We start from the raw sequence: 26,924 nt of genomic DNA on the forward strand, positions 1-26,924 counted from the left end.
CTCATGACTGTGACATATACAAAGTTCTTATTCAAGTCAGTAAGCAGTGTGTTAGCTTAACTTCTGTGTTGGCAAATAACGTGGCTTTTGATTAGGAATGGATTACCTGAAGTTGGAGAGAAGAACATGATAAGTATCGGTGCAAGCATCTTAGTAGACCACGTGTACTAATTTAAGGAATATATTTTGATAGGTGAGATTTATTTTAATATAGAGCAATTGCAGCCTATGCAGTGGAATCAAGGGCAAAGCAATGAAAGATTTCCAAAGGAAAATAAGTGATTGGTGGAGAAAGAGAAATGTGTACTTCCGAAACAGAAAAGCTTTTGAGAATAAATCCCAAATATGCGGTTGCTAAAGGTTTTGGTTAGCTGTCATTACCGTTATGATCCAAAAATGTTGTATCAGGAACTAAAGTTATAATAAGGCTGTTACATTTTTTTTATCCCTTTAACATTTGTCTTGGGATCAAAACTGAAGAAGGATATCCGTGGTCCACTAAAAGTTGTGCTGGTACGAAGGGTATTCTGATTACAGCATGAAACAATCAGAAACTGTAGTTTCTGTTGAGTACCGTTTGATTGACCTGCATGAGAAATTGGATGTGCGGTTTTGTAGGAGGTAAATGATGAGTTTGAAAAAGACAATAAAAGTACCTAACAGCAGTTTTGGCTGCTTGGACATGAGCCAGCTGTACTCTGTTCCTAAATCTGTTCAGGGTCAAGAATCGAGGAGGCTTGACCAATCCACAGCCCATCTTGTAAAACTACAGCCTGAAGCAAACACTTTAAAGAGAGCCTGACAGTTTCTAAAGGTTATAACGAGTAAATAAACCATCAAATTACTCCTCTTTTATTGTTATGGTAGGGTTGTTTTTTGTTTTTTTTGTTTTTATGAGAACAGTTAAATCCATGTAGTTCTAAGGCATCCAATAAAAAAAAAATGACACTTTCAAGCTTCTGTGGGGTTTTTGATACTTCATCAAACTTACAGACACAGTATTACTCTCCAAAGTTAACAAAGATGGTTTTATCCTATTAAACAGTTGGTGAAACTTGTAAAAAAAAAAAAGTGCTGCACACAAGTTTACAATTTGAAATGGGTGAACTATAAATATTCTTTGAAAGAAGTAAAAATAATGCGTAAGGTTTACAATTATTAGCAATTTCACATGAGAATATTTGAATCATGTAATTGTCATCCTCAGGTTAAGTATTTATGATTATTTTTTCAGCAGTATTTATATATACACACTTTTTTGATGGCTTCCAGATTTTCCTTTATAATTTGGGATTAAGTTGGAGAAGCGTTGTTCAGTTAGAACTTCTGGTGCTTACCCTCTTCAGCATTCAAAGCAAAGGGTTTGCTTAAAATGGAATTTAAAGCAGCTTTCAAACTTGTATTTTTGTATTTTAGTTAAAGTGTTTTGTATGGATGTGGGAGTTAATTATAAATGCCTTAAGTTTTAACATGCTATTTCTTAGGGCAGTTATAAAGTCTTAGTAATATTCAAGTCTGCGAGGCATATTTTTCAATCCCACAGGTAACTCCTGAAATACTTAGGAGTAGTCTTCTGTGGATAGAAGTGTTGCTTCTACCCACAGATGTGCCTAAACTACCTGTTAATCAAAGAAGTCAGTTTTGACCCTAAAATCTATAAAAGATGTCAAAAACCTTTTTTCAATCACCTCCGGACATATGTTGCGTTTTTATTTCTGTTGATAATACAGTGGGACTGTGGATCAACTGTTGTATTAGGTGAGAAGGGGTTGCGCAGTATTCTTCAAAACAGTCTTGCACAAACTGTTGAAGCATTGTAGATATCCTTGTATCAAAAACTTGAAATGACCGCTTGTGTCCATCTTACCTTAAGGTAGTCAATTCTTCAAGTTGACCATCAGTGTGCAGGGAAAAGGCACAAAATGAGCCTTTTGATGCTGGGAGCAACACATAAGCGTCTCTCTCTAGGTCTTTAAGGGGTGTTCATTATTTTGACTGTACACAGTAACAGGACGGGTGAATTGCTTCAATTCAGGGGTGAATATGCATCAAAAGTCTGAATAATGACTGTTTGATAGGGAAACGTGTTCTTCCTTTCTCAAGTATTGCATTTGTAAAGGAAGGCCAGTACTCGTAATAAAAAAAAAAAAAAAAAAATTAAGGGGAAGCTGATTCCAGTTAGGAAAATTTGACTAATAACAGCATGTTTCAGGAAAATTCCCATAAATTTTTAGCAACTGTGATTATCAGCAGGTAAGTCTCACTTATTATCACAGTAATAATTTCATTTTTGACAAAGCACTCCTGCATTGCAGGAGACGTAGCACACCTTCCTGTTTCTAGTACATCTTGTGGATTGTGAAGAAAACTTCAGACTTTAGTAACATTCTTCTTCAGATTTCCTAGTAGCTCATCTCGTAAAAGTACATGCTGATTATCCATGACTTCTGTTTAGCTTCTTACTTTCATCTGGTAGGTCAGGAGGTTTTTGGCACAGAAGGCTGTGATAAATAATAAATCCATATTAACAGAAGTAATTGCTGACAGAGGATTTTTCAATTGTCCTGGGAGATGTCAGTAAAACATAAAGATTCAAATGCTTTGAGTTGAATAATTAAGATGTCCCAAAGATTCTGACTCATTAACCATGACTGTGTATCTTTGACTAGCAATGGATTCTTGAAGCCCTTATTGCAGTTTACTGAATTTCTCTTCAACTTAGTATTTTGACTTGTTTCATCAGAATATTTAGTCCTTTTTTAACTGTGAAATCCAGTCTGGTATATTCCCTTTGAGTCTGGTTTTGTCTTAAGAAGCAGGAGAGAATATATATGAAGAGAGAGCTGTGCCTGCTGATTAAGGGGGCTATAATCCTTGTTTCTAATCTTCTGTTATGCATTTCAATCTAAGTTTAAATTTATTGACTCTGCAAATTTTCTGACCAAAACAGCTGAACTTACCTGCTATTTTGCTACATCCAGAGGGTTTTGTTACCTTTTTTGCTGTGCGGTGTGTAGGCACATACTGTTCTATGTACTGGACTGTAAGGGAAGAAGACTATGAATATACAACTTATGTTGTTATTTGATTTGCTGGTCCTGCCTTGTGTAAATTTGTGTTGTTTTTTTTTTTTGTAACTAGGAAACGGAAATTAATTATGAAGATCAAATAAGTAAAATTGTTGTCGAGAAACAGGAACTTGAGTGGCAGAAGGTAACTTCCCTGTATGGTTATAGTGTTTTAACTGCTGGGATTTAATTTCAATATGATATTACTATGGATTGTGATTTGGTACAATTCGCCTTTTTAAAGCTATGGTAATTTCTCATCGTAGATTGGTAGCCAATAGTTTATTTTCTTTCCATGAACTTTTGTAGCTTTTATATTGATTCGGATTGTGCCCAGCCTAGAAATCCAATTAATGAAAGAGTACCATCATAATATTTGGCATGACTGGAAGTCTCCACTCAAAAGGCATATAAATATTGAAGCAATAAGAGATTTAGCTTAACATGAGGCCTATTGACATGTCGGTGTGGGGAAAGCTATGCAACAGCTTCTCTGTATTATGCTTGGCTTTGACAAGTGCAAGTACCAGTGCAGCTGTACAAACAACTTCACTTGCAATGTTTTGGAGGTGACAATTCTTTAAAAAAAATACTTCAAATAAACTTGTGTGCTAGAGATTCTCGAAAGAGGTTTGTCAACTTTTAAGCACTCAAAATGAAGTTTTCAGTAAAATAATCTAACATTCTTCCTAGGGTTAGGGCTTTTAAGGTTATGCTTGCGTAGGAAATTCATTCCCTTCTCTCATACAATCAAACCTATGACCCCTGTCACTAGGTCACAAGATAAAAGGCTTTTTACTCTGTATATTTTATGTTCACAGAAAAAACAATAATTTCAGCTCTATCCTTGATCTTGGGATATTTAGCATCTTGGTAGTAAAGGAAGGCTTTGTCATCTTGGAGTTCAACCTAACCATCTCAAATTAATAATCCAAACTGCCTTTTTTTTTTTCCTCTCTGGAAGATATATATGTGCACACAGAAACAGGAAACATTCTGTATTTGTATAGGCAGCAGGGCTTTCAATTTGTAGCCCTTCTTTGCTTGGCGGGTTTTTTTGTTTTTTTTTTTACCTAGCATTGCAATTCTTGATAATCTGGTTCTGATTTACATTCATTCTGAGATCTTAACAGCAATTTAGTTCACCATTAATAAAAAGATGGGACTTCCAGGCAGTTAAGTGAACTCTGGTTTTCTGCACTTTGCATTTAACATCAGCACATGGCAAACCTAATGCTGTCTTAAGATGGCAATGGGTGTTAAATTGCTTATGCAGGTTGGTAGGATAGGTAAGAATCACTTATAGAAATCCTGGCAACAAGAGAGCTGAATTCCAGAGGTGAGAAGAGTTACCTGTTGTAAAGTAGAGAAGCTGCTACCAAAAAGATGATTACCAGTTAACAAATGTCTCTTTTTAGTCTTCAGGCTTTTTAATCAATCATGCCTTTCTAAAAATATTTAACAAGGAATCAGTTTGGTTTTGTTTGTTTTTTCTTGAAAACCCATATGTATGGTTAGCTGTAAGATATTTAAACCTCACTTGTTACTTTGCATGAGCAGGAAACACTGCAGCATCAGATGGACACGTTGCAGCAACAAAACAAAGAAGCTATGGCAGTTCTTAAAAAACAGGTAGCAAAATAAGGCCTTCTGACTTTGACAGTGAGAGTTTAAAAATGTTTGCATAACAGCAAGTTATTAGTTGGTATTAAAATATTTTTATGTAGTATATAAAATGTTAGAATACACAGCTTAAAGAAATCGGGTCTTTTTCTTTCTTCCAGACGTAGTATAATGCCTGTATTTTGACAGTTTGTCCCAGTATATTGCTCTTCCTGGGAGAGAAAGAGCTCCCCCTTCCTCAAATGGCATGTCCTCTGCAACGTAAAGCACAGTGAAAGATCTGCCACATAACTTTGTTCAACATTTGAAAGTGTGTTTCAGTCTTTCAAGTGGGGTTGTGGTTTTTTTCTGCACAATATATAATCAGCAAATCTGAGTGCTGAAATAACTTGCAGAGAACAGTCATAGGAACTGAAACTGTTCCACATGGTGATGAAGAGTTTCACTAATGCTGCATCACAATCATATCTCACTAAAAAAGAAACAGGCAAGCAATTAGGGTTTTTTCTTTCTTGAAAAAATAATTTGTGACTCACAAGCTTGCTGTTTGTGACTTTATAGTTATTGTAGTTAAAGGGAGAAAAAACCCCAACAAAACCGGAAGTACACTATGCATGGTAATATAAATATATTGTCTTTTCAAGTTGCATGAATAAAATTAATCCCATGTGCTGTATTGATTTATTGTTTCTTCCTTTCTTTCTTGGTGGTTTGTTGGTTTGTGTTTTGTTGTTTTTGTGTGTGTGTGGGTTTTTTTTTTATTTTTTATTTTTGATATGCTGCTGACAACCAAGTTACAGGCAAGGATGATGGCCATGGAAGAAGAAAAGGTACTTTGTTAAATTATTTGGTAAATGATAATGCCATATAACTGACTGAACGTGTTCTAAGTATAAGCTAAGTATATCAGAGTTAAATTATTTTTCTTGCTAATGCCTTAGCGAAAGATATTTTTTTATAACCTGTTACACTTGGTTTTTTGTTTATAACCTGTAGAATTTCAATTACTTGTGAAGTGTGACTCATATTGATTGCTGTTAGAGTTTCTCACCTAATTTAATTCCTCCGATTTCCTTTGACTTATATGCACATGACATGCACATGTAAATAAATTCATATGTATGTGCATGCTGTATATGCATGTATATATATAAAACTATAAAATATGCTTACATGTATTTAGTAATTCTAGTGGTAGCAGATTACAGTTTAATCTTTGTGGACTGGAAAAGCTGAGGAAGTTGTTTCTGTGAAGACCCTGCTACGTCGGATAAGAAAATAGATTTACCTAATGCTTTCTTTGTTGTTTAGTATCTTTGTTCTGAAGTAACTTATTAATTCTGCCTTTGTCAGGCTTGTCTCTCCCAGAAAAGAATATTTTAAAACTTCTGACTAGTCATAAGTGGTGAATAGACACAATCATTTTCACTTTGCTTTTTATTGTGATAGAAATTTAATTATTTGAATTTTCACCTGTTTTCATCAGTGAATTGTTCTGTCGTAGTAGAGTAGTGCTTTGTTTTGTAACACTGTTTTTGAGAAATTCTCATTGTAAACATACTTATTCCACCCAAATCCTGAAGTACAGCTTTTGTTGAAAGGGAAAATATCAACTTGCTGTAGAAACAAAAGAAAAAGAAATCGATGGACTGAAAGAAGCATTAAAAGCTTTACAGGTAAACTGTTAGTTTTGGTAAATAACTTTCCTTGGTATGCAAGTGCTAAGAAAATAGTTATTTTTAAGAGGGCCTTCAAGGCCTTCTCATTTAATCTCTCTAGTACATGTACACCGCATTTTCTAACACTGAGTTTCTGTTCTAGTCTTCAGTACCAAGACTACTTTAAGTTAGCTTTTCACCTCAAGTTCTTTTCCTCCAGAAGAATCGCAAACTCAATAGAAATCCAAATAGGGTGTGAAATGTGCCTTCTTTTCATTTCCACGGTCTTCCTCTTTCTGCTCTTGTCATCTTATTTCTCAACTTTCTGGAAACCTGGGTTTTGGACACCTAAGCAAGTATTCACACTAGGCCTCCCGCTAACAGCACTACCTGTGGTTTTTTTATTATTTCCTCTCACTAGGAGGTTTCTATATTTACCACTTAATCCTTGGCTTTCCAATACCTGTTTGTTAGGAAAATGGTCAAATGAATGCACAATTTACTCTTATGCTGTGTATTGTTATTTTTGTATTGAATTTTATATCATTACATAGTTTTGGAGCAGCTGTGGCTGTGATTCAGAGTTACTTGGATTAAAGGAAGACATAGGGACATAGCTGGTACGTGGTTTTCTTTTAAAGACCAAGGCAGATGTGTTGAAAATGGATTAAAAGCGAAGTCAACACAAAAGAGAATTAGCATTGCAGTGCATTGCCAGATTTCGGGTATTGACAGGAACTAATTATTTTTCTACCCAAAACTGAGTGGCATAATAGTTAATTCTATTGAAATCAAAATGTTTACAATGGATTATTACCCTTGACTTTGAAATATGTTCAGTTCTTATTAACATTCTCTTAGAATAGGATGCATTTACTTGTTTTGGTATGAGACTGTTTAGTAATTTAGTTAACAGTGAAAGTGAGCAAAAGAAATTTATTGCCGTGGCTGGCCTTCTGTGCCATAGCTGTGAGGATTTTGGTGCCTTGTTCAAACCTTGGTATAACACAGATGATAGAGAATATACCTCCATGGTTTGCTGAGCATATGTCGTGGTTTAAACCCAGTCAGGTAACTCGTTCACTCACTCCCCCCCTTCTTTCCCTCCCCCTACTCCCAGAGGGGCAGAGAGGAGAATCGAAAAGAATGCAACTCCCACGGGTTGAGATAAGAACAGTTTAGTAACTAAGGTATAACACAAATCACTACTGCTACCACCAATAATAATAATCATAAAGGAAATAACAAGGGAAGAGAATACAACATCTCACCACCAGCCAACTGATAACTCGCCCCCCCCAGCTCGACCAAGCTCCAACCGATACCTCCTCCAACCCTGCAGTCCCTGCCCTTCCGGGTAACTCCCAGTTACATCCTGGGCATGACGTGCTGTGGTATGGAATACCTCTTTGGCTAGCTTGGGTCAGGTGTCCTGTCTCTGCTTCCTCCTGGCTTCCCCTCCTCCCTGGCAGAGCATGAGGCTCACAAAGTCCTTGGCCAAACCAAAACATCATTGTTATCAGCTCTGTTCCCAAGACAAAAGTCAAAACACTGCACTGCACCAGCTACCAAGAAGGAGAAACACGACTGCTACTGCTGAACCCAGGACAGCATAATATGTAGACAGCAAGAATAATGAAAGATTCCAGTGGACTTTACTTTGTAAAACAAAACAGAAATTGAAAGAAAAATTAATCTCAACATGAAATGTTTAATGTTCACAAATCAAATCAGTATAGCTGAGGTCTAGGAAATTCTGCTGTGCCTTGAGGAAGCAAGGGGTCACAATGAACCTGTGGACCCAGAAAAATCAGCCTAAAATAGGAGTGAGGAATCTCATATTTGGTTCTGTATTCTTCTCTATCCAGAAAGTCAGAATTCTATCTTAAAATGATTGTTGTCTAGACCTTTTCCAAAAATATTTTCTGTATAAGATTTACACATTCTGGGTTCTTTGACATTTCTCTTGTTTTCTTTGACATGGTCAGTGTTTCTATAAACATTCTAAGAGATATAGAGACTAAAGCTGTTGTGAACTTAAGTATTATGCAAGTCAAGATTCTCTGATTTCAAAAGTGTATTAAAAATAGTGTTAATGACTTCAAATGTCCATCTTGTAACAATCTTGCATGCTTTAATATGTCTTTATATGCCACCATTCAGAACATCTACCTAGACCCTTTTTTTTTTCTTTTATCCCAACAGGGAACATCCTTGTATTCCTCCAGGACTTTTATTTCTATCTCTTTCTTCTTCTCTCTTTCTAAGGGTCCAGTTGGCAGACTGTGGTCCATTTACATATTATTTTTATGATACATGTCGGAAAACACAAGGATGTATGCATTTTTCAAAATTGTAGTAATAAATCAGTGTAAAGCGTATTTACATTATTTAAATATTAAAGTGAAATTATGAATTAAAATTACACTACTTTTTATTATTAGATTCACTTTGCAAAAAAACAGTATTACTGTTTTATTATTTTATAATTTTTATTATTAGATTTTATTTATTAGATTCTTTTTATTATTAGATTCACTTTGCAAAAAAACAGTATTACTGTATTGACTAGGCAATAAATGCAATTAAATCTTAGGTATGAGAATACATAAATATGCAGGTTGTTGTAAGAAAAAATGTAACTAAAATTAAATGAATACCTACCTTTTGTTTTACAGATTTCAAAATACACTTTGCAAAAGAAACTAAATGAAATGGTAAGAAATTAATGAAAGTAAAAAAAAAAATAAGGTATAGCTTTTATGAAAAGAGAATGTCTGCTTAGAGTATCATGCAAGTACTAACCATCACTAATACTTAAATAATGTGTGATAATTATTAAAAAATAACCAAAAGAGGCAATATCAGCTTTGAATCTGAAAAACTTTCGAATCCAGTCTTTTTTTTTTTTTAAAGTTTTCATAATGTGACAGCTGCTGTTTAACATGCAGATTTTTTTCTCACTGGATTAAAGTGTAATTGGTACATTTGTTCTCTTTATAGGTTAGCGTGAAGATTTTTTTCAGACTGTGATTTGAATAATGTAATTATATTACTCTTATGCTTATAGAATCTAGCATATTTGACTGAAAGAAGTACTGGAGAATTCTAAGCAGGTTTCTTTTTTAAGAAAACCTGATGTTTTTCCTCTCACACTTTTCACTCCTTAGAATTACTTCTTAACAACAGTTCCACTGAACAGTTTAGATTTCATCCAGTCTAGCTTACTCCCTTTGACACAGAGAATAAATTTATGTAGAGTGACAGCACAGTCACTCTGAACCCTGCTGTGTGTTTTAGGAAGTAAAAGAGTGAGCTGCAGGAACATTGCTAAGCTTGATTGAATAAATGCTATGAAAATTCTGCTGCTGTTCAACTGGAAAGAATAAAGATAATATTGTCAGACCATTACAAACTGTGATTTTAATTAAGAAGCTCAAAAAACTAGGGTCCAGTTTAGCTTTAAGTACCATGACATTTGTACTGAAAGTCATCTTCAACGCTACAGTGGTTTTACACAAAATATGGTGAAATTGAATAATGTGCCCTCTGACCTGGGAGATAAGGCTACAAGTTAAAGATCAAAGGCAACATAAAATGTGTTTTGTCTTACTTCACTTTTAACTTGTATTTATTGTTAAAATACATCTGGTCAAAAAATGTGTTTAAAGTACACAAATTATTGAACTTACATTTAGGTCATTTCATATTGCTTTTCTTTCCTAACTTGCAAGCTCCATATAAATAAGAGTATTTAAATCACTACACCTTTTCTATAAGCTGGAAATGTATCTATGCTGCTTAAACAAGTATCTTCCCTTCTTATGTTAATAGATTTTATGTTTAATAAACTTTTTGCTATTTGAAAATACTGAAATCCTTGAAGTAGTATGATACAGAGAATGGTTATTAAAAATACTATTCAGTGGGGGACAAGATATTAGAAATTGTATTTTGCGTGTACATGAAACCTAACATGTATGGCCATATTTATAGAAGATGTTCTGATATGAAATGATGAAAACAGAAAAACACGAGGTAAACAGAAGCAAATCCTTTCCTACAACCCTACGCAGTAGCAGGCTAATAGAGTTTTAGACCAAAGCCAAATTCTGTCAGCTATACTGCCTGTGCAGTTGCACTGAAATAAATGTATGTTCTAGGGATCAAGGTAGTAGTAACCCATGTAGACTGTCTTAGTTATCACAAATGGCAAAATGCTTAGAAGTAAAATGGATGAAATTCCAAACTGTGCATTTATCTGAGACCCATTTCTATTTCAATTTTAAGTTTGTTAAAGACAGATTAGACCGTGCCCTGGCTAGTGTTTTGAAAGTAAGCAGATGTGCTGTTTAGTTTGTATCTTGCACCTTAGAAACCCTGCCAGTCAATAAAGAAGCTTTTTTATGTGCTGGGAAATCCTGTTCTTTAGTATATGCAGTGTTAATATTTTGCATGTACACCATACTGTAGCATGCTATCCCATTAAGTTTATGGGAAAATTGTGGTGCTGATACAGTTCGTAGGGTAGATACTAGAATTTGAAATAGTGGGAGGTTTTGTTTCTTATTGAAAGACTGTAGAGAGGCAAAGAAATAGGGGATTTCTTTTTCTTCCCTCTTCCCTTTGTTTCAACAATGGAGGTGTCGATTATTGTGTGTGGTGTAGTCACTTTGCACCTCACTGCATATGGAGAGAAACACTTGTGCAGTCAGGAGGCTGCAGGGTAATTACTACACATCTAGCTGTCTTGATAGGATATGTTTGAGTGTGGGGTCTGTATTGTATTCTTTTTCTTGCTGCTGAAATAAAGAAATAACTGGAGGAAAATCAGCATGGTCAGGTCTTGGTTTCCTCCTTCATTAATTTCGTAGCAGGTGATAAAATGTAGAATGCTACAACTCTGAGTGTAGCATCTGTTCATGTGTTCCCTTGTTAACTTGAGTTGTCTGATCCTGGGCATGTCTGACAGACTGAGCATTTAGAGTTATTTGTCTTCTGCAGTGCCTAAATCTTAAATATATGTAACTGTGATAAAATATAAAACCCAACAAGAACAAGATTAAGGCTAGTGATGGCTGATTTAGAGACCAAATCTTGTGTGCACTTCAGAGGAGCAAATATGGAGTCTGATATCTCTGTGTAGTCAGTGGGGAGACATCACTGCCTACCAGGTATTGGTTCAGTGCATCAGTATTAATGAGTAATGTAGATGGGGTGACTACCTCTGTGAATGACTAGTAATTTATCTAGTTACACTTGCTGACTGTGTTGATATTGGTAAACTAAATGTTTGTGAAACCATTTAGCAGAGCTGCAGTCAAGCGATAGGAAACGGTCTAGGTTCGTTAAACTCTAGTGCCCTTCAAAACAAAGGGAAGCTGCATCCAAATAACCCACATTGTTCCCAGCAGACAGTCTCCTGAACTGTGCCCAGGAACTGCTTACATGAGTGCTGCTTGGCACAAGCCAAAATGGGCCAGGGATATTTTAATGGCAGTGTAGGCATTTCCTGAGAGCTTCCTTGCCACCATTTCATTTTCTAATACAGATGTAGTTGCCAAATGACTGAAAAAATAATTAAAAAATGTTAAGTAAATGTAATTTTAAAAGTTGGTTTCATCTTAATAATCTAAATTAGGGGTGTTATATTTATTTTCTTTCCACGTCTTTTAGGAATTTGCCTGTAATATGTTACTTAAAAATACAGTGAGGGGGCAGTAATGCAGTATAAATAAAGTATTTTAAAGTAGAAAAATGGTGGAACTAAAGCAACTATTTTTAAAAAAAATTTTATGTTGAAGATTTACACTTGGTAACCCTTTGCGTAATTTTCACATGATCTTGCCCTAGGACTCCATGCCATTACATCTCCTTTGTTTCTGTGACACTTTCACCTCCCAGTTACCACCTTCTGCTTCACTGAGTAACTCTGACTAGTGACTCAATTTCCAGAGTATCTTTGAGATATGAGCAATTCCCTCTTGGTCTTCCTCCAGTCACCTATCTGACCCTGAGCTATTTCTCTGGTCTAGTTCCACCATGAAATCATTGTACCTCAACAAACCATATGGCCACAATCAATTCCACTCCCCATCCCAGCTTATCTTTATTACTGGTGGAGGGCAGGGCAATAATTCCTGTTCTCGCAGTATCAGACATCAGGAAGAACAACCAACATTCTCTGGGTCTTACTCCAGCTCCAGGGTCATCCCCTCCCTATCCTGCAGTGTCTCCTGATGTTTCTTGATTGTCTTCCATAGAAGAATGTTTTAAGACCTCTTCACTGTGAATGAAAGAATCACATACTCTTTTATTTTACTGTGCACTAAGTCTGGAGAGCAGCTTGCCATGAAAAATCATATTTAGGCAAGTGCTGAGCCCTTAATAAAACTCTTGAGGATATAGCAGGCCAGTTCCTTTTCTCACTGGAAAGAGCCCTGGGAAATAACAAAGCATATTTCTACTTTTCTAGTGAGGAGAAGGAACACTGTTTTGCTGACTTAAGAAAGGAATTGGGAGAGCAGTAAGAAAAATTCATACAAAAGAAAGCTCTTTATGTGCCAAATTAGTGATGCCTTCCTGTTCATTGATCTCTAGGAATAAATAGATCTGAATGACTATCAGGAAACAGAAATGTAATTTTAAATTTATTTTTTTTTGTCATAAAATCCACATCCTAGCATTAGTAAGGATAGTTCTTCACCTGTTAACTTATGGTTAGGAAAAGGCCAAAGTACATGAGCATTCACAACCTGCATTCCTTACAATGATTCTGTAAGTAGTGGTGTTTCTTTACCGGTGCTTCCATTATGACTTTCCATTTGCTGCAGTGTTTAATTTCATACCTTATAAAACATGAGAAATTTGTATTGTATATCCTGTTTTGCTAGCCTTATGTTGGTCATTTCTTTTGATTACTATCAGCTTTTATTATCCTCTCTCTGATGCTTGGACATGTATCACATTTGTTACTGTATGGAAATGGAGCCTTATACAAGCCAGACACAGGGCCACATTCATCCCTGTGTAACTTGAATTTACAGATATTTGCTGTGTTGCTTTCCTGTAGATTAGAAACAGATAAGTTGTCTACATAAATGGATATCTTTTTTGAGGAGTTAACCCACTCTCTTTGGAGAAAACTTAAATTGACCAAATATACCTACAAAGCTATTAACAGAAATACAGTATAAAGAGGAACACAAATATATATTGAAGGGAGGAAAACAGATAACTTTCTTAAATAAAAACAGAATTGATGGTATGTGTCAGTATGGTTTCCTCTGAATATCTGTTTTCAGTCGTCCCCTCACAAAGTGTGAGATTGGTAAAATTCATGAAATTTAAATACATTTTGGTTAATTACTTTAAGGTATTCATTACAGTAAGATACTACTTAGGCCAAGATGTTAACAGAAGTAAAAGTGTTAGATGCTTTGAAAAGTAAGCATCTAACTTACTACAGATACAAAATCATAAAGTAGAAGTAAATTTGTAATATTTCAAGATATTACAACTGCAGTTGATACTGAGGAATTAATAATTACTCATTTAAAGGTTAACTGTACTTTTATAGGAAGCTTGGAGTATTAATCTGCATTAGTTTCACTAATCGAAATAAAGCTCACCAATACTCTTTGGAAGTAGTTGATGCACTTCTGTTCTTTAGCAAGTATGTTGAAATTCTTTTATTTAGATGCGTCGAACACACATATTCTGTCCTAATTGTTAAAAATGACAGTTTTAAAACTGTAAGAGGAAGACAGTGCTTTTCCTAGTGGCTTTACAAAGAAGACTGAATGCTGTTTGCATAATAGATAGCTCGTGTTGTGTACCAGGAGACAATAAACATCTATAGGCCTTCTTTTCATGATGCATACACTAACACTGTTGCCGAAGTTTAAGGAGCTCCTACTTATACCTGTCTGCAGCCACTTACTCATTTCCACCCTGCACTTCTCTCTGAAGGTGCGGGGGCAGTGGGTTGTGGCAGCTGTGACTTTTTTAGCTGTGACCCAAAAGCATGGTATATTTTGTTGAATACTACAATAGGGACAAATAAGCAGCTAGGGCAATGAGGTACAAACATGTAGAGCTGAAGCTGCAGATACAGATTTTGAATATAGATTCAAAACTACATTGTTTTGAATCTGCAGTCAAAGACATAGGCAGATACTGCCCCAGTCTGAATAGCAGATGTGGGGTAGGGGCTGTATTAAACTGCATGGGCATCCTTCATCAAAGGAATGTGAGAATGTAATGCTGTACTTCATGGTAGTGCAGGAGGAGGCACAGGCAGCATTAGTATGTTAGGCTAGGGGTGGAGGAAATAACATGTTTAAGCCACATAACAGGAGAACTTGAAATTGGGATTTGAAAACAGTTAATACAGTTCTGCAGACGTTTACATGAAAATCTCCTAAAGAACACATGAATATATGTTAAAGTGCTTTTTTGATAATCTAAGCTACAAGTGTGCAGGTCTTTGAGATGAGGCGCTATCTGGAGATGGGAACTGATCACTAGATGTGAAATAGGTAGTTGAGAAATTCTGGGAATGATTTTGCATTTACACTGTTACTTCAAAAAGTATTTGTTGAGTTGATTGATATATGCTAGTTATTATCATTAAGTAGGTGCTCCATTTATGTTTCTAACAGGATCAAAAATTACAGATGCACTTAACAGCAAAAGAGCAACATCATAAGAAACTGAATGAAGTTGAGAAGTGTTATGCTGCAATAGCATGTCAGTTTGGAATCATAAAAGGTGTTCATGGAAAACTGGAGCACAGTGGTATGTATGTCTTCAGTGTCCTCCAGCATTTGTTTCCTTTGCTGTATATTGATGACAGTGAGTTGTAGACACCTGGCAGTTTAGAAAAACAGTAGCTACCTCATGCCAAGCATCAGATATTACCACTGACTGTTACTGGATCTCAGTACTGGATCAGTGTTTTTTTTCTATGACAGAGCCAAGTTTAGCAGCACAGGCCCTGTACCTGTTCTGCTCTTTGCTGGTACACTGCTACTACTATGTGTGGTCACATAGTAAATTATATTGAAGAATTGATTTGTGTTCAAAACAACAAAGCAGCGCATCAGCTCCCTCTTGCTATTCAGCATAATCAACTTAAACAGTTGTACCAGCACAAATGAGGGGGCAAAAGTAAAGGAATTAGCAAGTAGGGGAAAATGAATGCTTTTTAAAGTAGGTTTAAGGTTGGGAAATGGACAGAAAACATTAATGAAATAATAAAAATTATTTTCCTGTACAAAAAATATCTTAAAACCAGTTCACTAAATAAATAGGGTGATATGAAGAGTTTTGTGTTGATATTGTTATGTAGATTCTGACTACATGGCAGGTTAAGTCTTATAAATCTGTATCATATCCCTGTCACTGTGTTGAAACATAAAATTATCTGTGAACCTGCTAACACATGTAAGTATTATTCCACATACTTTTATTATATGAATATATAACTTTTATCTGCAAAATAATAAAGCTGATAACCTCAAGTAATAAAAATGCCTCATTTTAAAAAGTTTTGTACCTATTAATTTGAGAGATAAATCCTTATTTCTTACAACGAAGTGATAAATTTCTATGCGAACATCACAGTCTATGTATAGAATATGAACTTGTGTATTTGTTTGTGTGCCTGGGGTTTTCATTCATGTAAACAGGACATAAATAAAAAGAAGTTTTTGGGGTTTTTTTTTGTTTTTTTTTTTTTAAGAAAGGGGAGCAGCAGTTGTATAACTCAAACCAAACAAAAAAACAACCAACCAAACTTTTCAAATACCAAAGCTTGTAAGTTTGGGGGTTGTTTTTCAGCCTGAAACCAAATAGTTTTTGCTTATTAGTTTAGTTAGGCTTTTTTAGCTTTAGTTTGAATAAACTGGTAACATGTTCAATGTGTATTTGTGATATTTCAGTACCTCAAATTACTTTTTGTATTTTTTTCATAGGCTAATATTTAATATTAAAAACAAAGTAAGAGGAAACACTGCTGTGTTTTCCTTTTATATATACTGGACAGGGCTTTTCTATTATGTCAGGTACAGGAAAGTCTTTGCAATTTCATGGAAAAATAACATTTACTCTCAGTATCTACACTATTTGAACCATACATAAAAGCTTTTTGCCATATTTCTACCTATATTTATCAGTAATTGCAAAATGAACCTGTAAAAAAAAGATTTAAATGTTACTGTTTCTGTTCAAGAAGCCAATCTGTTCACCAGTTTGCTTCTATGACAACTACTTTTGTGTCTTTTACTGCAGAGATAATGCAATTTGCATTGCAGTATGTAACATATCCTTAGTAGGTACCTTCTAAATTCTGAGCAAGGAACTGTGGTCAGTGGAAAAGTCAGGCAGGCAGTATCCCAACCATTGTGTATGCAAATTGTTTAAATTTATAAACTGGTGCTTTATCTGCTTTATTAAAGCAGTATGTAGGAAAACAAGACAGTGTAACATTGATGTGCTATAGTGCTACTGTATAGGAAAAATACCACCATTTATAATAAATCTAAACCTTTGTCTAACCAATGTCTAACCACCATTAGTATTTTAAAGCTAGAGAATCAACACATGACTCCTGTGGAAAGACAGGAGAGAGTTTTTCCAATTTTTGTTTTGGTTTAATTTTTTTTCCTTCATTGTATCAGATATTTGTAACATTCTTAAGTTTTTCATTTGTTAAGCACATATTCTTATATAAACCTGCAAAATTGCTTATTTTACTGTGAGGCTGTTTTCCACTGTTCCCTAGGATGCTTACCATCTTTAACAGGAAAGGATTTATGAGTGTGTTGGAGTGTCTTGGGTTCTTGTACTTCACATCTATTCCTGTGCCAAAAGCTTTTTGAATAAATAAAGAAAAAATGATTAGTAGTGAATGAAGAGGAATTAGGGAATAACAAAGGCTGAAGAGACCTCAGAGAATCAAAATCCTAAGATTGAATAGAAGAGATTGAAAAAGTACAGGGAGTAGTGAATATCTTTAGCTTTTAATTATGAAACTTCAAGCAATTTCCCAGAGATACCTTGGCCTGTATAGAATCATAGAATAGTTAGGGTTGGAAAGGACCTTAAGATCATCTAGTTCCAGCCCCCGTGCCGTGGGCAGGGACACCTCACACTAAACCATGCCACCCAAGGCTCTGTCCGACCTGGCCTTGAGCACAGCCAGGGATGGAGCATTCACAACTTTCCTGGGCAACCTATTCCAGTGCCTCACCACCCTTACAGTAAATAACTTCATCCTTATATCCAATCTAAACTTCCCCTGTTTAAGTTTTAATCCATTACCCCTTGTCCTATCACTACAGCCCCTAGTGAAGAGTCCTTCTCCAGCATAAAGTCTAAGAGAGAATTACCTTCCCTTTCAAAAGGGCCAGAGGTGGTTCCTAGAGTTTTCCTCTCCATTATCCTCTGCTGATTGCTGTCTTCTGTGTCCTGTATGCATATAACTGTACATCTGTTAATTATTTGAATTTGCTGTGGTCCATTTGAATGTAGTGTGGTCCATTATGTCCTGTGTTCCTCTGAAAATAATTAAACTCATCAAAAACCTATAAACAAAGCCTCAGTTTAAAAGCTCGTGGAGAAGTGATCCTAATAAAGTGCCACCAACTGATACTAAAACTTAAATTACAATTTATAAAAAAAAAAAGGACAAACCAATACACAGAAGAGTCCTAACTCATAGTTCGAGGTATAGAACAACTGATACTACCTGATGTAATCCTCCAGTATAATATCACACTAAACAGAAAAAGTAGAGTCATACTTTCAGTCTTAATCTCCTTTCTACAAGGGTGTTTAATTATGTTATAAATTATATACACATATATTGCAATCAAATAGTCAAATATAAATCAAATAGTCAACTATGGAAGTATTGACATGTTTTAACTTTTGTTTAAAGTACAGGAAGCAATGCAGCTCAATAAGAAACTAACATCAGTGAATAGAAGACAAGAGACTGAAATAAGGAATCTGAAGGAAGTAAGTAGTGTGGATTTCTGATTGTGTAAGTGGGATTCTTGGGGACTTCTGTAAACTTCTGTAGTATTATAGTAATGAAGAAGCAGCAGCACTGTTCTTCATTCTATGACCAATGCCTACATTAGTTTTATGCTTCCTTGTTATGCATGGGTACTTCACGTGAATGCCAATTAAAATTGGAGCAGTTACAGTTTTTGTAACTTGGGAATTTTTATTTACCTCTACACCGTCCTACTTGTTTCTCTTTAATGATCATTAGTCTTTCTTCTTCCTGTGCTGTGTTGCCATTGCTTCTCCCCTTTGATATGGAAAGGTAGCAGTGCTGATTTCAGTTTAGTCAGAGAGAGAGAATATGACAAGTGGTTGCCGTAGAAGCAAGCTGGTAGCTGCTGTAACCGAATCTCCATCAGGAATGGGGGAATTTTGTGACAGGGCAACTGAGACATTAGATAATAGCGATGCTATGGACAAAGAAGTTGACTGACCATTAAACTCTTTTCTGCCCTCATCTATCCAGAAACTACTATTTGCCAAGTACATTTTTGAGTTGCACTTTTGAACATACGTAATAGTGGGAAGAATGAAGTTTTCTTTTCCCATATAGCATGGCAAACCTCAGTGTCAAGAAGATCAGGTGTTCAAGTGACTGAAATCAGAAGATTTCAGAACTCGTGCTGACATAAAAGCAGACCAAGAAACACAATGACAATATAGCAGAACATGGGAAAATTCTCAAATCATTTTCTTAATCATGGTTGGGTTTTAGGGCTTTTAGAAATATTTATTTAGCTACATAATTCAAATGATAGGTTATGTATGTATTATATATAAAAATGATATGTATTTTATCTCAAATATTTGATGGATGGAAGAGCAGTGGAAAAATATTGGAAGTTGTCAGTGGTCATAACTTTCCTCTGTAGAAGGAAATATTTACCATGTTTGTTAGAATGCTAAAATCATTATAGCCATGGATGTCTGAGGATAACTGTCTTCACTGAGTACACTTCAACAGTACAGTGCCTTTAGAGAAGGATGAATAATTTGTATGCAACAGAAAAAGAGATTCATCAAAATGGTTTAGTGGTGGACTTGGCAGTCCTAGAGTAAAGGTTGGATTTGATGATCTTAAAGGTCTATTCCAACCTAGTTGATTCTATGACACTTTTATTGTAACATATTGTAAACATAAAAATTTGGGAGTTCTAGAATATATATATATATATTTTTTAAGCCTCACAGTAAATTAGCTTTGGTTAAAAAAACAGTAATAATTCATTAATGAGAATTCTCTGCGGGTAACTAATTTGAGAGGTGAGAAAAGAAAAATGTTGAGGAAAATTTTACATAGTGCAATTTGGGAGTAAGAGAGGTGTGGAAGATAAACTGATAGTGATTTATGGACACCAGTAATCAAACATATTGCTTGATCCATGTTTTTTTCAGCTGTACCCTTGATTCTTAAGGTCATGGGTGATGAATTTTAAATAAAATACTGTTAGGTTGGCAGAAGGGGTCAACTGAAACTTAATCTGGCTTCCTCAGTTCACCAGGAAATGCCTTTATTGTGGTTATTTCTGAATTTCTTGTTGGTTGTTTAGTATGTGACCATCTTATTCTGAATGGTGGTGGAAAACTGAACTGGAATATAACTTCTTAGCATTTTAATATTCACATAGTGATGTAGCACTTTGCTGCGGCAGTATCTTATTTTGCAAACAGGCTTCCCAGAGAAATGGTGGAATCACCATCCCTGGAAGTGTTCAAAAGCTGTGTAGATGAGGCCCTTAATGACATAACTTCATGGTGGCCTTGGCAGTGCTGGGGGAAATGGTTGGACTTGATGATCTTAAAGCTCTTTTCCAACCTGGCTGATTCTGTGATTCTATGAGAAAAAAAAAAAAGTGGGGCTGTTTATTTGTCAATACAGGTTTATAAATATAAGTTGTATATAGTAGAAAGACATTCATTTTTCCTCAAACTGCAGAATTTCTGTGAAAACTGAGTTGAAAATAAACAATACAGAAAAGCAAACAAACCCAACCCTTTTTCAATAACCTCTATTTTGACAGTTTGCTTATAAAACATTTCTGCAAGGTTACATAGTGATAGAGTGCATTTCTGAACTGTATCTATAATGGCACTTGTTAGTTCAGCGCACCTTCAGTTTGTGAAGGGCTGTAGGCTCATCTTATGGGTCACTCTGCAAGAGAAAAGAAGTGCTTGAACACAGTAAGAAGTGCCCTTAGGTAGCTTCATTTCACTGTGATTATCTTGTACTTAGAGTGACCCTTGAAAAAGTGATCTTAAAGCAGTCAAGTGTTTTCCCTTGTTGGGGGATGTGTCTGAGCTGAAGAGACCTATGAGAGATACAAAGCAATGAGAAAACTTCAATACTTAGAAGAGTTTTGAAGAGGGATTAACAGGCTGTTTTCACTTGCTACATAGCTGAAAGAAGTCATGATATCTGCAGCACAAGTTGGGACAACTTACAAAATTGGTTTAATCTGCCTTGGAGACTTGGCTGACCTCTAACAGCTCTGACAACTTGTGGGTTCAAACTTCTTTCCTCTATAGCCTCAGTGCTGGAGTGGCAATGACTGTCTATAGTACTAAAATCTTAATTGGGCTGTCAGCTCTTATCACAGCCATTACTTTGACTCAGACCTGGATGATCTCATACATTTGTTCTTAATGGGAATATGAAGTTAGTGAATGCCTGTCGTGGTTTAAACCCTAGCCAGACAGCTTATTCACTCACTCCCAGTGAGTGGTGCCGGGCTGAGAGCAATCGAGGCCCAACCCCCCCCCCGGGGCTCTCCCCTTCCCCGCTCCCAGAGGAACGGGGAGGAGGATCGAAAGAGTGCAACTCCCATGGGTTGAGACAAGAACAGTCCAGCAACCAATGTACAACACAAATCACCACCAATGACAGCAATGATAAGAGAAAATAACAAGGGAAGAGAATACAATACCACTGGCCAAGAAACGAGTCCAACCCAGAAGCCCGTGTCCTTCCGGGTAACTCGCAGTTACCCCCCACCCCGGGCATGACATGCTGTGGCATGGAATACCTCCTTGGCTAGCCTGGGTCAGGCGTCCCGTCTCTGCTTCCTCCCGGCTTCCCCTCCTCCCTGGCAGAGTATGAGCCTCACAAAGTCCTTGGTCAGAGTAAACATCACTTAGCAACAACCGAAAACATCGGTTTCACCAGCACTGTTCCCAGGCTGGAAGTCAAAACACAGCACTGCACCAGCTACCACAAACGAGAAAAATGACTGCTACTGCTGAACCCAGGACAATGCCATTCAACATTTATGCATAAAAATAAACTAATCTTTTTTAATGAAATTGCAAGTATGTGATGGGGTGTTAAATACATACAACGGTAAAACCTGGGTTAAATTGAGGTCTATTCTGCACAGGTTTAGTCATGCGGCATTTGTGAAATGTCATTTAGAGAGCTTGTAGTTTCCTCTTAACTTTGTCTGCTTAAAAGTCCAGTTCCTAAGTCCTAGCTTAAAGGACTGTGGCATAACTTCCTTTTCAATGACATTTATTTTAGGATTTGAACATATTCAATGTGGTAGGATTCTTTTCAACCACTGTGAAAATTAGATCTGGCCAAGAAAAAGGTGTCCTTTATTCTGCTGCTTAAAAGAGCAGCTCAAGGCCTGAAAGAGTACAAGAGAGTTATACTGATCTAGGAAGAGGGTAATAAGATATAATTTTGGGTACAGTTAAAGTCTGTGTAAGGTATCAGCACTGTCTTCGGAAGTGGTTACATCTACCTGTGCTGGTTGCTTTTGCAGTCCTGTAACTCCTCTTCATGCTGGCATGTGGATTTGTGTAGCCTTGAGAGAAAGCAGAATGAAAATTTTGAATTGATCAAAACTATATTTTATCAAAAAAGTGGGTAGTTTTAGCTTAGATCAGCTGGCAAAAGGAAAAGACATTGAAGGAGCAAGACCATTTCTTCTTTGACATTTGACTTTTGCTGGCTTGAAGTGTTTCTGAAACAATGTCCCTAAGCGTTGACTGAACAACACATCAAAGAACATGTTTAAAGCCTTATCACTCTTTCTTAGCATTCCCCCAAAACTGATAAAATTATTCTCCAGATTCAATTTAATTTATAGGGTTCAGAATGCTACTGGTGATCTTGTGAATGACAGAAAGCTACTAAAGAAAAAAAAAAGGCAAAAACTCTGAGGATTATTATTATTATTTTTTTATTTCAGAGTATAAGAAAATACACATTTGTATGTATAAAATTCTTTTATTTTTGCAGCTCCACAGCTTGTGCTTTCCCATGATTTTTGGTGATTTGATTTGTGTTTCTTCTTTTCAGGTTTGTGTTGGGTTTTGTTGGTTGTTGGTTTGGTTCCAGATGAATTATATGCATTCACCTGCGATACACAAAGAAAAAAGTCCAGTCATATTTTCTATCTCAAGGGCATGATTTACTTAGTACGACTTGTTCTTTTCCTGTGTCAAAATAAGTAGTAAGGTTTTTAAGCACACAGTAAACTCTAAGTTTTAGGAAATGTATAGTATCAGATTCGTAGCAGGCTTTTGCACCTGTTCATGTAGCACACGACCTTTTAGCTGTGTTCTGCATACTGTTAACCTGGCTCTCTGTAAAGATGGGCACAGTGCACCTTTTTACTTTTATAAAGCTAAAACTGCTTGCACCTTCTGCCACTCTCTTTCATTACAGAGCCTTCTAATAAAAACAGTACAAGTAATAGATGTTTTTATTGAAAAGGTGGAAGAAGCCTTACTAGCTTACAGAATATCATCATTCTAATGTATGGCTGTCTTTGGTTTTTAGAATTGATTCTGTAATTACACTTAGTACTTGCTAGATTAATCTAGATTTATTTATGGCTAAAATACATGAGAAATACAGCTCTAGCAAAAAAAAAAAATTATTTCAACTTAGTACCTTTACTTGTATTTTCTGCAAAACATTGCATTTGTGAATTTCAGCTACAACATAATCTTCCCTTTTTTCTTTTGTACTGTTATATGATTTTGTCCAGAACAGTTAAACCACTGGTCTGTGATAAGATGGAATTCCAGTTTTGTGAAGAAAAGTTAAACAGACCAAACCCAAACTTAGTTGTTAGATAAAACTATTACCATTCTGAATGCTTGGTTCACCACTATGGCATCATGAAGAATTCTTGATACTATCTGTGGACAGCATTCATAAGCTCTGCTATTTGTCTGAGTAAACGTCAGAGCGCTCAAGGAGAGAGCGATATTAAACAGACTACCTTGTACCAGAATGGAAGGGGTGGGGGAGAACAGGGCACAATATTTATGACTCCAGGAACTATAAGTTGTAATTTAATGAGATCAAAGCCTTTGCTGTTTATTTGCTGCAGTAGGAGCTCGGAATAAACTGGACAAAAAACAGATTAAAAATAGAGGGAGGGGGGGCAGGATATTTAAAAGATAATGAAAACTATAAAATCAAAAGCAGATTTTAGATAGAAAATCATGTTGTAGAAGCCTCTAACATAAAATTAATTTACCATTCTCCTGAGATTAAGTAATTAATGTTTCAGGAAAAACAAAGATCCTCCAAATTTATAGCCAGTTCCTGTTTTTACCAGATAGTCACTGTTCTTCCTTTTTCCCCTTCTAATTCCCAGGAATGTACACAGGAGTTATAATAGATACTTTATTTCTATTGTGAATCACGCTGTAAGAGGTTTTACCAATATCAACCTGATCTTCTCTTCTAATATACTTCTTGGAAGAGAAAATAACAAAATGCTGAAGTATCATAATTGGCACGATAATATTTTACCTCTGAAAATAAACACCTAGCTGCGTGTAACAAGTTTAAAATTCAGCAAGTCAGCCTCACAGATTTCAGATCCTCTAATTCATTCTGGTGCTTCTATACATTATTTAAAAGTAGGGTATGACTCAGGATAGTTTAAAAGATTTGTCTTTGTTTTGAATTGCAATGCCTATGCTGGATGAACTATTTATATGTGTTTCCTGTGTTAAGGAACTGAAGAAAGTAACTACAGACCTGATAAGGTCCAAGGTCACATCTCAGTACAGGGTGGCAGAAGAAAACATCAATCTTGCAGCAAAGGAAAAACAGTTTCAAGAACTGCAACAAAAAATCAAAATGGTATTTTGGAGTTTAAACAAATTTTTTTTTTTTGTGAATATTTTCTGTTCTTACTTAGGCAAACGTTATGGTAGTGCTCTCTCTGATATATATAGATTAAGTGATTCCTTTCTCCTAATTGCATAGACAATATAACTGAGTATTTCCAGAACAATGTTTTTTGGGGAAGTAAACATTCTATAAATATAATTTTATAGTTTACAAAAATCAATTAGACTCTTCAAAATAATTCGGTTTCTTTAAATAGCTTCATGATGGTTCACAATATCATGTTAATACGCTATTACTAAAGGACATAGTAATTTAAAACACCTCTTACTGTTCTTCATGCCCTTTTTTTAAGGAGACAGAAGTTAGTAAAAAAATTCAGGAAGAAAACACTCACATTAAAGAAGAAAAGCTGGTGAGTTAATACAGCTTTGCTTTTTAAAAATCGCTTAGGAATATATGTGCTATATTTCATATTCAGGTTTCTTAAATTCTTATACTAAGCTACTAAAACTAAATTCAGTTGTTGACTCTTTGGAAAGATTTTAATAACATAACAGAAATTGAATCTTAATTTTCAGTTTTTATAAAGTGTTTTACCAGAACAAAATCCATTGTTTCACACTTTATTCCAAGTCTTAACTTTTGTTTTTAAAATCAGATGGGAGGAATTTGGTACACTCGTGAAATAGTAGTTTACATACCAGTTCAGTACAAATAAATAATAATGTTTGCATAACATCCTTGCTGTTCTGCTTTCTGGTTGCCAACAGTTTAATACTACTGGCATTAAAATCGGGTAAAATTGGAATCATGTATCAGTCATCTATAAAGGAAACGTCTATAAAGGAAACGTGTTGCATTCGTAAGAACATACACTTATAGAATATTAAGCTACACATATACATAACTGAACAGAGTTAAGACTGTCTTCTGTCACAAACTCAGGTATGTTCCAGAGCAAATCCAAGTATTCAAACCAAGGTACATGGAGTCCAGTATCAAACATAGTAAAAAAAAAACGCCAAAAACCTACCAGTTTCCTGTAATACCAGCACACTATGCTGCTTTGCAGAATATTAAGCATAAAAAGGGTGATTAATCATAGAATCAGAGACCTCTAGAATCACATGGTCCAATCTTTCTTGGCAAAAGCACTTGGTTGTGTTTTTTCTTAAACGGTTGCAGCATTTTCATTCTGCAGTGCATTAAACCTGACATATCAGAGAAGCGTGTTGTTCCTGTTCTCAGGGAGTGTCAAAAGCAGTAGGTTAGTGTACCCACTGAGCACTCACCAAAGGCTAATCCAACAGTACTCTTGCAATCTGTACAAGCCTGTTTGCGTTTTGAATTTGCTTTTTAAAAATATTTGCTAATAAACACAGGAGGAAACAAGAAAGAGATTTAGGTCTCATTACTCCTACAGCCCTGAATGCACTAAAAGCCTTTATATGGAGATGCTTATACAAAATTCATATGCATGTTTGATATGTATTATCTAAGAGAAGGTCTCTATTTTGTTTCTCTGTTTTGTTCTGTGGGAATTGCTAGGGGTTGGTTGGTTTTAACATATAGAGGGGTTTGGTATAAATCTGGGGAGGGCCCTAATATAGTGATGAATTTCATGTTTTCTCCAAGAACTTGGGCAAGAAGACCTGGATTTCTGTATTAGAGTGATACAAACTCACTATCTGGATTAAATGAAGGTGTTGGTTTTAATGGTTCTTGGACTGAAGCTGAACATACTATTTAAATTATAGCTGATTTATACTGAGCTGTATGTAGAGAAGCAATTGCTTCTCATCTGGTGAACACTGCACTAGGTTGAAAAGACACAGCCAACTCTGCCACCAACCTGTCAGATGACACTGGATAAGCTGTTCCATGTCTCTGTGGTTCAGTTTTCTAGATGTAAAATGGAGCTAAAGATAAATTAAGCTTCAGTGCAAAAACGTTATATATGTCTATGTAAGTATACATGCAAGAAAAGGAATGAGAGTACACCCAAAATAATGATCGTTATTTTTAGTAGACAGCTGTATCTGTGTACACAGTAGAACCAAAAGCAGATAAACTGAAAAGCTCTTTGCAGGTATATGAAAGTACTTTTGCTTAATAATATGTTCCACACTCAATATATTTTGAAGCAACTGAGCACATTTAAGAGTGTCTTCTGCCTGAAACTTAGTTGTTTTCTCTGCAGGCCTTCTTTTACTAGTTCCTGATCTGTTCGTTACGGAGTAGAGGTTGGCTTGGCTAGGTAGTTCCCTCCATCTTTGAATGTCTGCAAATGTGTTTTGTAGCGTTTAATATAAAATTACTCTCTCCGTTCCAACCATTTAATAAGAAAATTCTCTGAAAAAGAGTAAGTTATAATATTATCTTCTCCAAGGCCAGAAAAACCTC

At 35.7% G+C, this 26,924-nt stretch overlaps 1 protein-coding gene across 2 annotated transcripts in view; it reads left to right on the forward strand.

Annotated features, from left to right (window-relative positions):
- Nucleotides 1-26,924, forward strand: part of CCDC73 (coiled-coil domain containing 73) — an 80,100-nt gene that overhangs the window by 31,286 nt on the left and 21,890 nt on the right. Inside the window, exons 3-11 of one of the 2 annotated variants that reach the window (XM_057410971.1) lie at nt 3,142-3,213; nt 4,629-4,700; nt 5,486-5,521; nt 6,293-6,367; nt 9,028-9,066; nt 15,013-15,148; nt 18,294-18,373; nt 24,402-24,530; nt 24,874-24,933. In XM_057410971.1, coding sequence (XP_057266954.1) covers nt 3,142-3,213; nt 4,629-4,700; nt 5,486-5,521; nt 6,293-6,367; nt 9,028-9,066; nt 15,013-15,148; nt 18,294-18,373; nt 24,402-24,530; nt 24,874-24,933 — 699 coding nt within the window. Of the gene's footprint in view, nt 1-3,141; nt 3,214-4,628; nt 4,701-5,485; nt 5,522-6,292; nt 6,368-9,027; nt 9,067-15,012; nt 15,149-18,293; nt 18,374-24,401; nt 24,531-24,873; nt 24,934-26,924 lie in introns of those variants that run through there. The other variant, XM_057410973.1, reaches the window with a different exon arrangement.

Source organism: Pezoporus wallicus, unplaced genomic scaffold (genome assembly GCF_028554395.1).
Source record: "Pezoporus wallicus isolate ANWC-B61680 ecotype Strahan unplaced genomic scaffold, APGP_CSIRO_Pwel_v1 contig_5958, whole genome shotgun sequence".
Classification (NCBI taxonomy): domain Eukaryota; kingdom Metazoa; phylum Chordata; class Aves; order Psittaciformes; family Psittacidae; genus Pezoporus; species Pezoporus wallicus.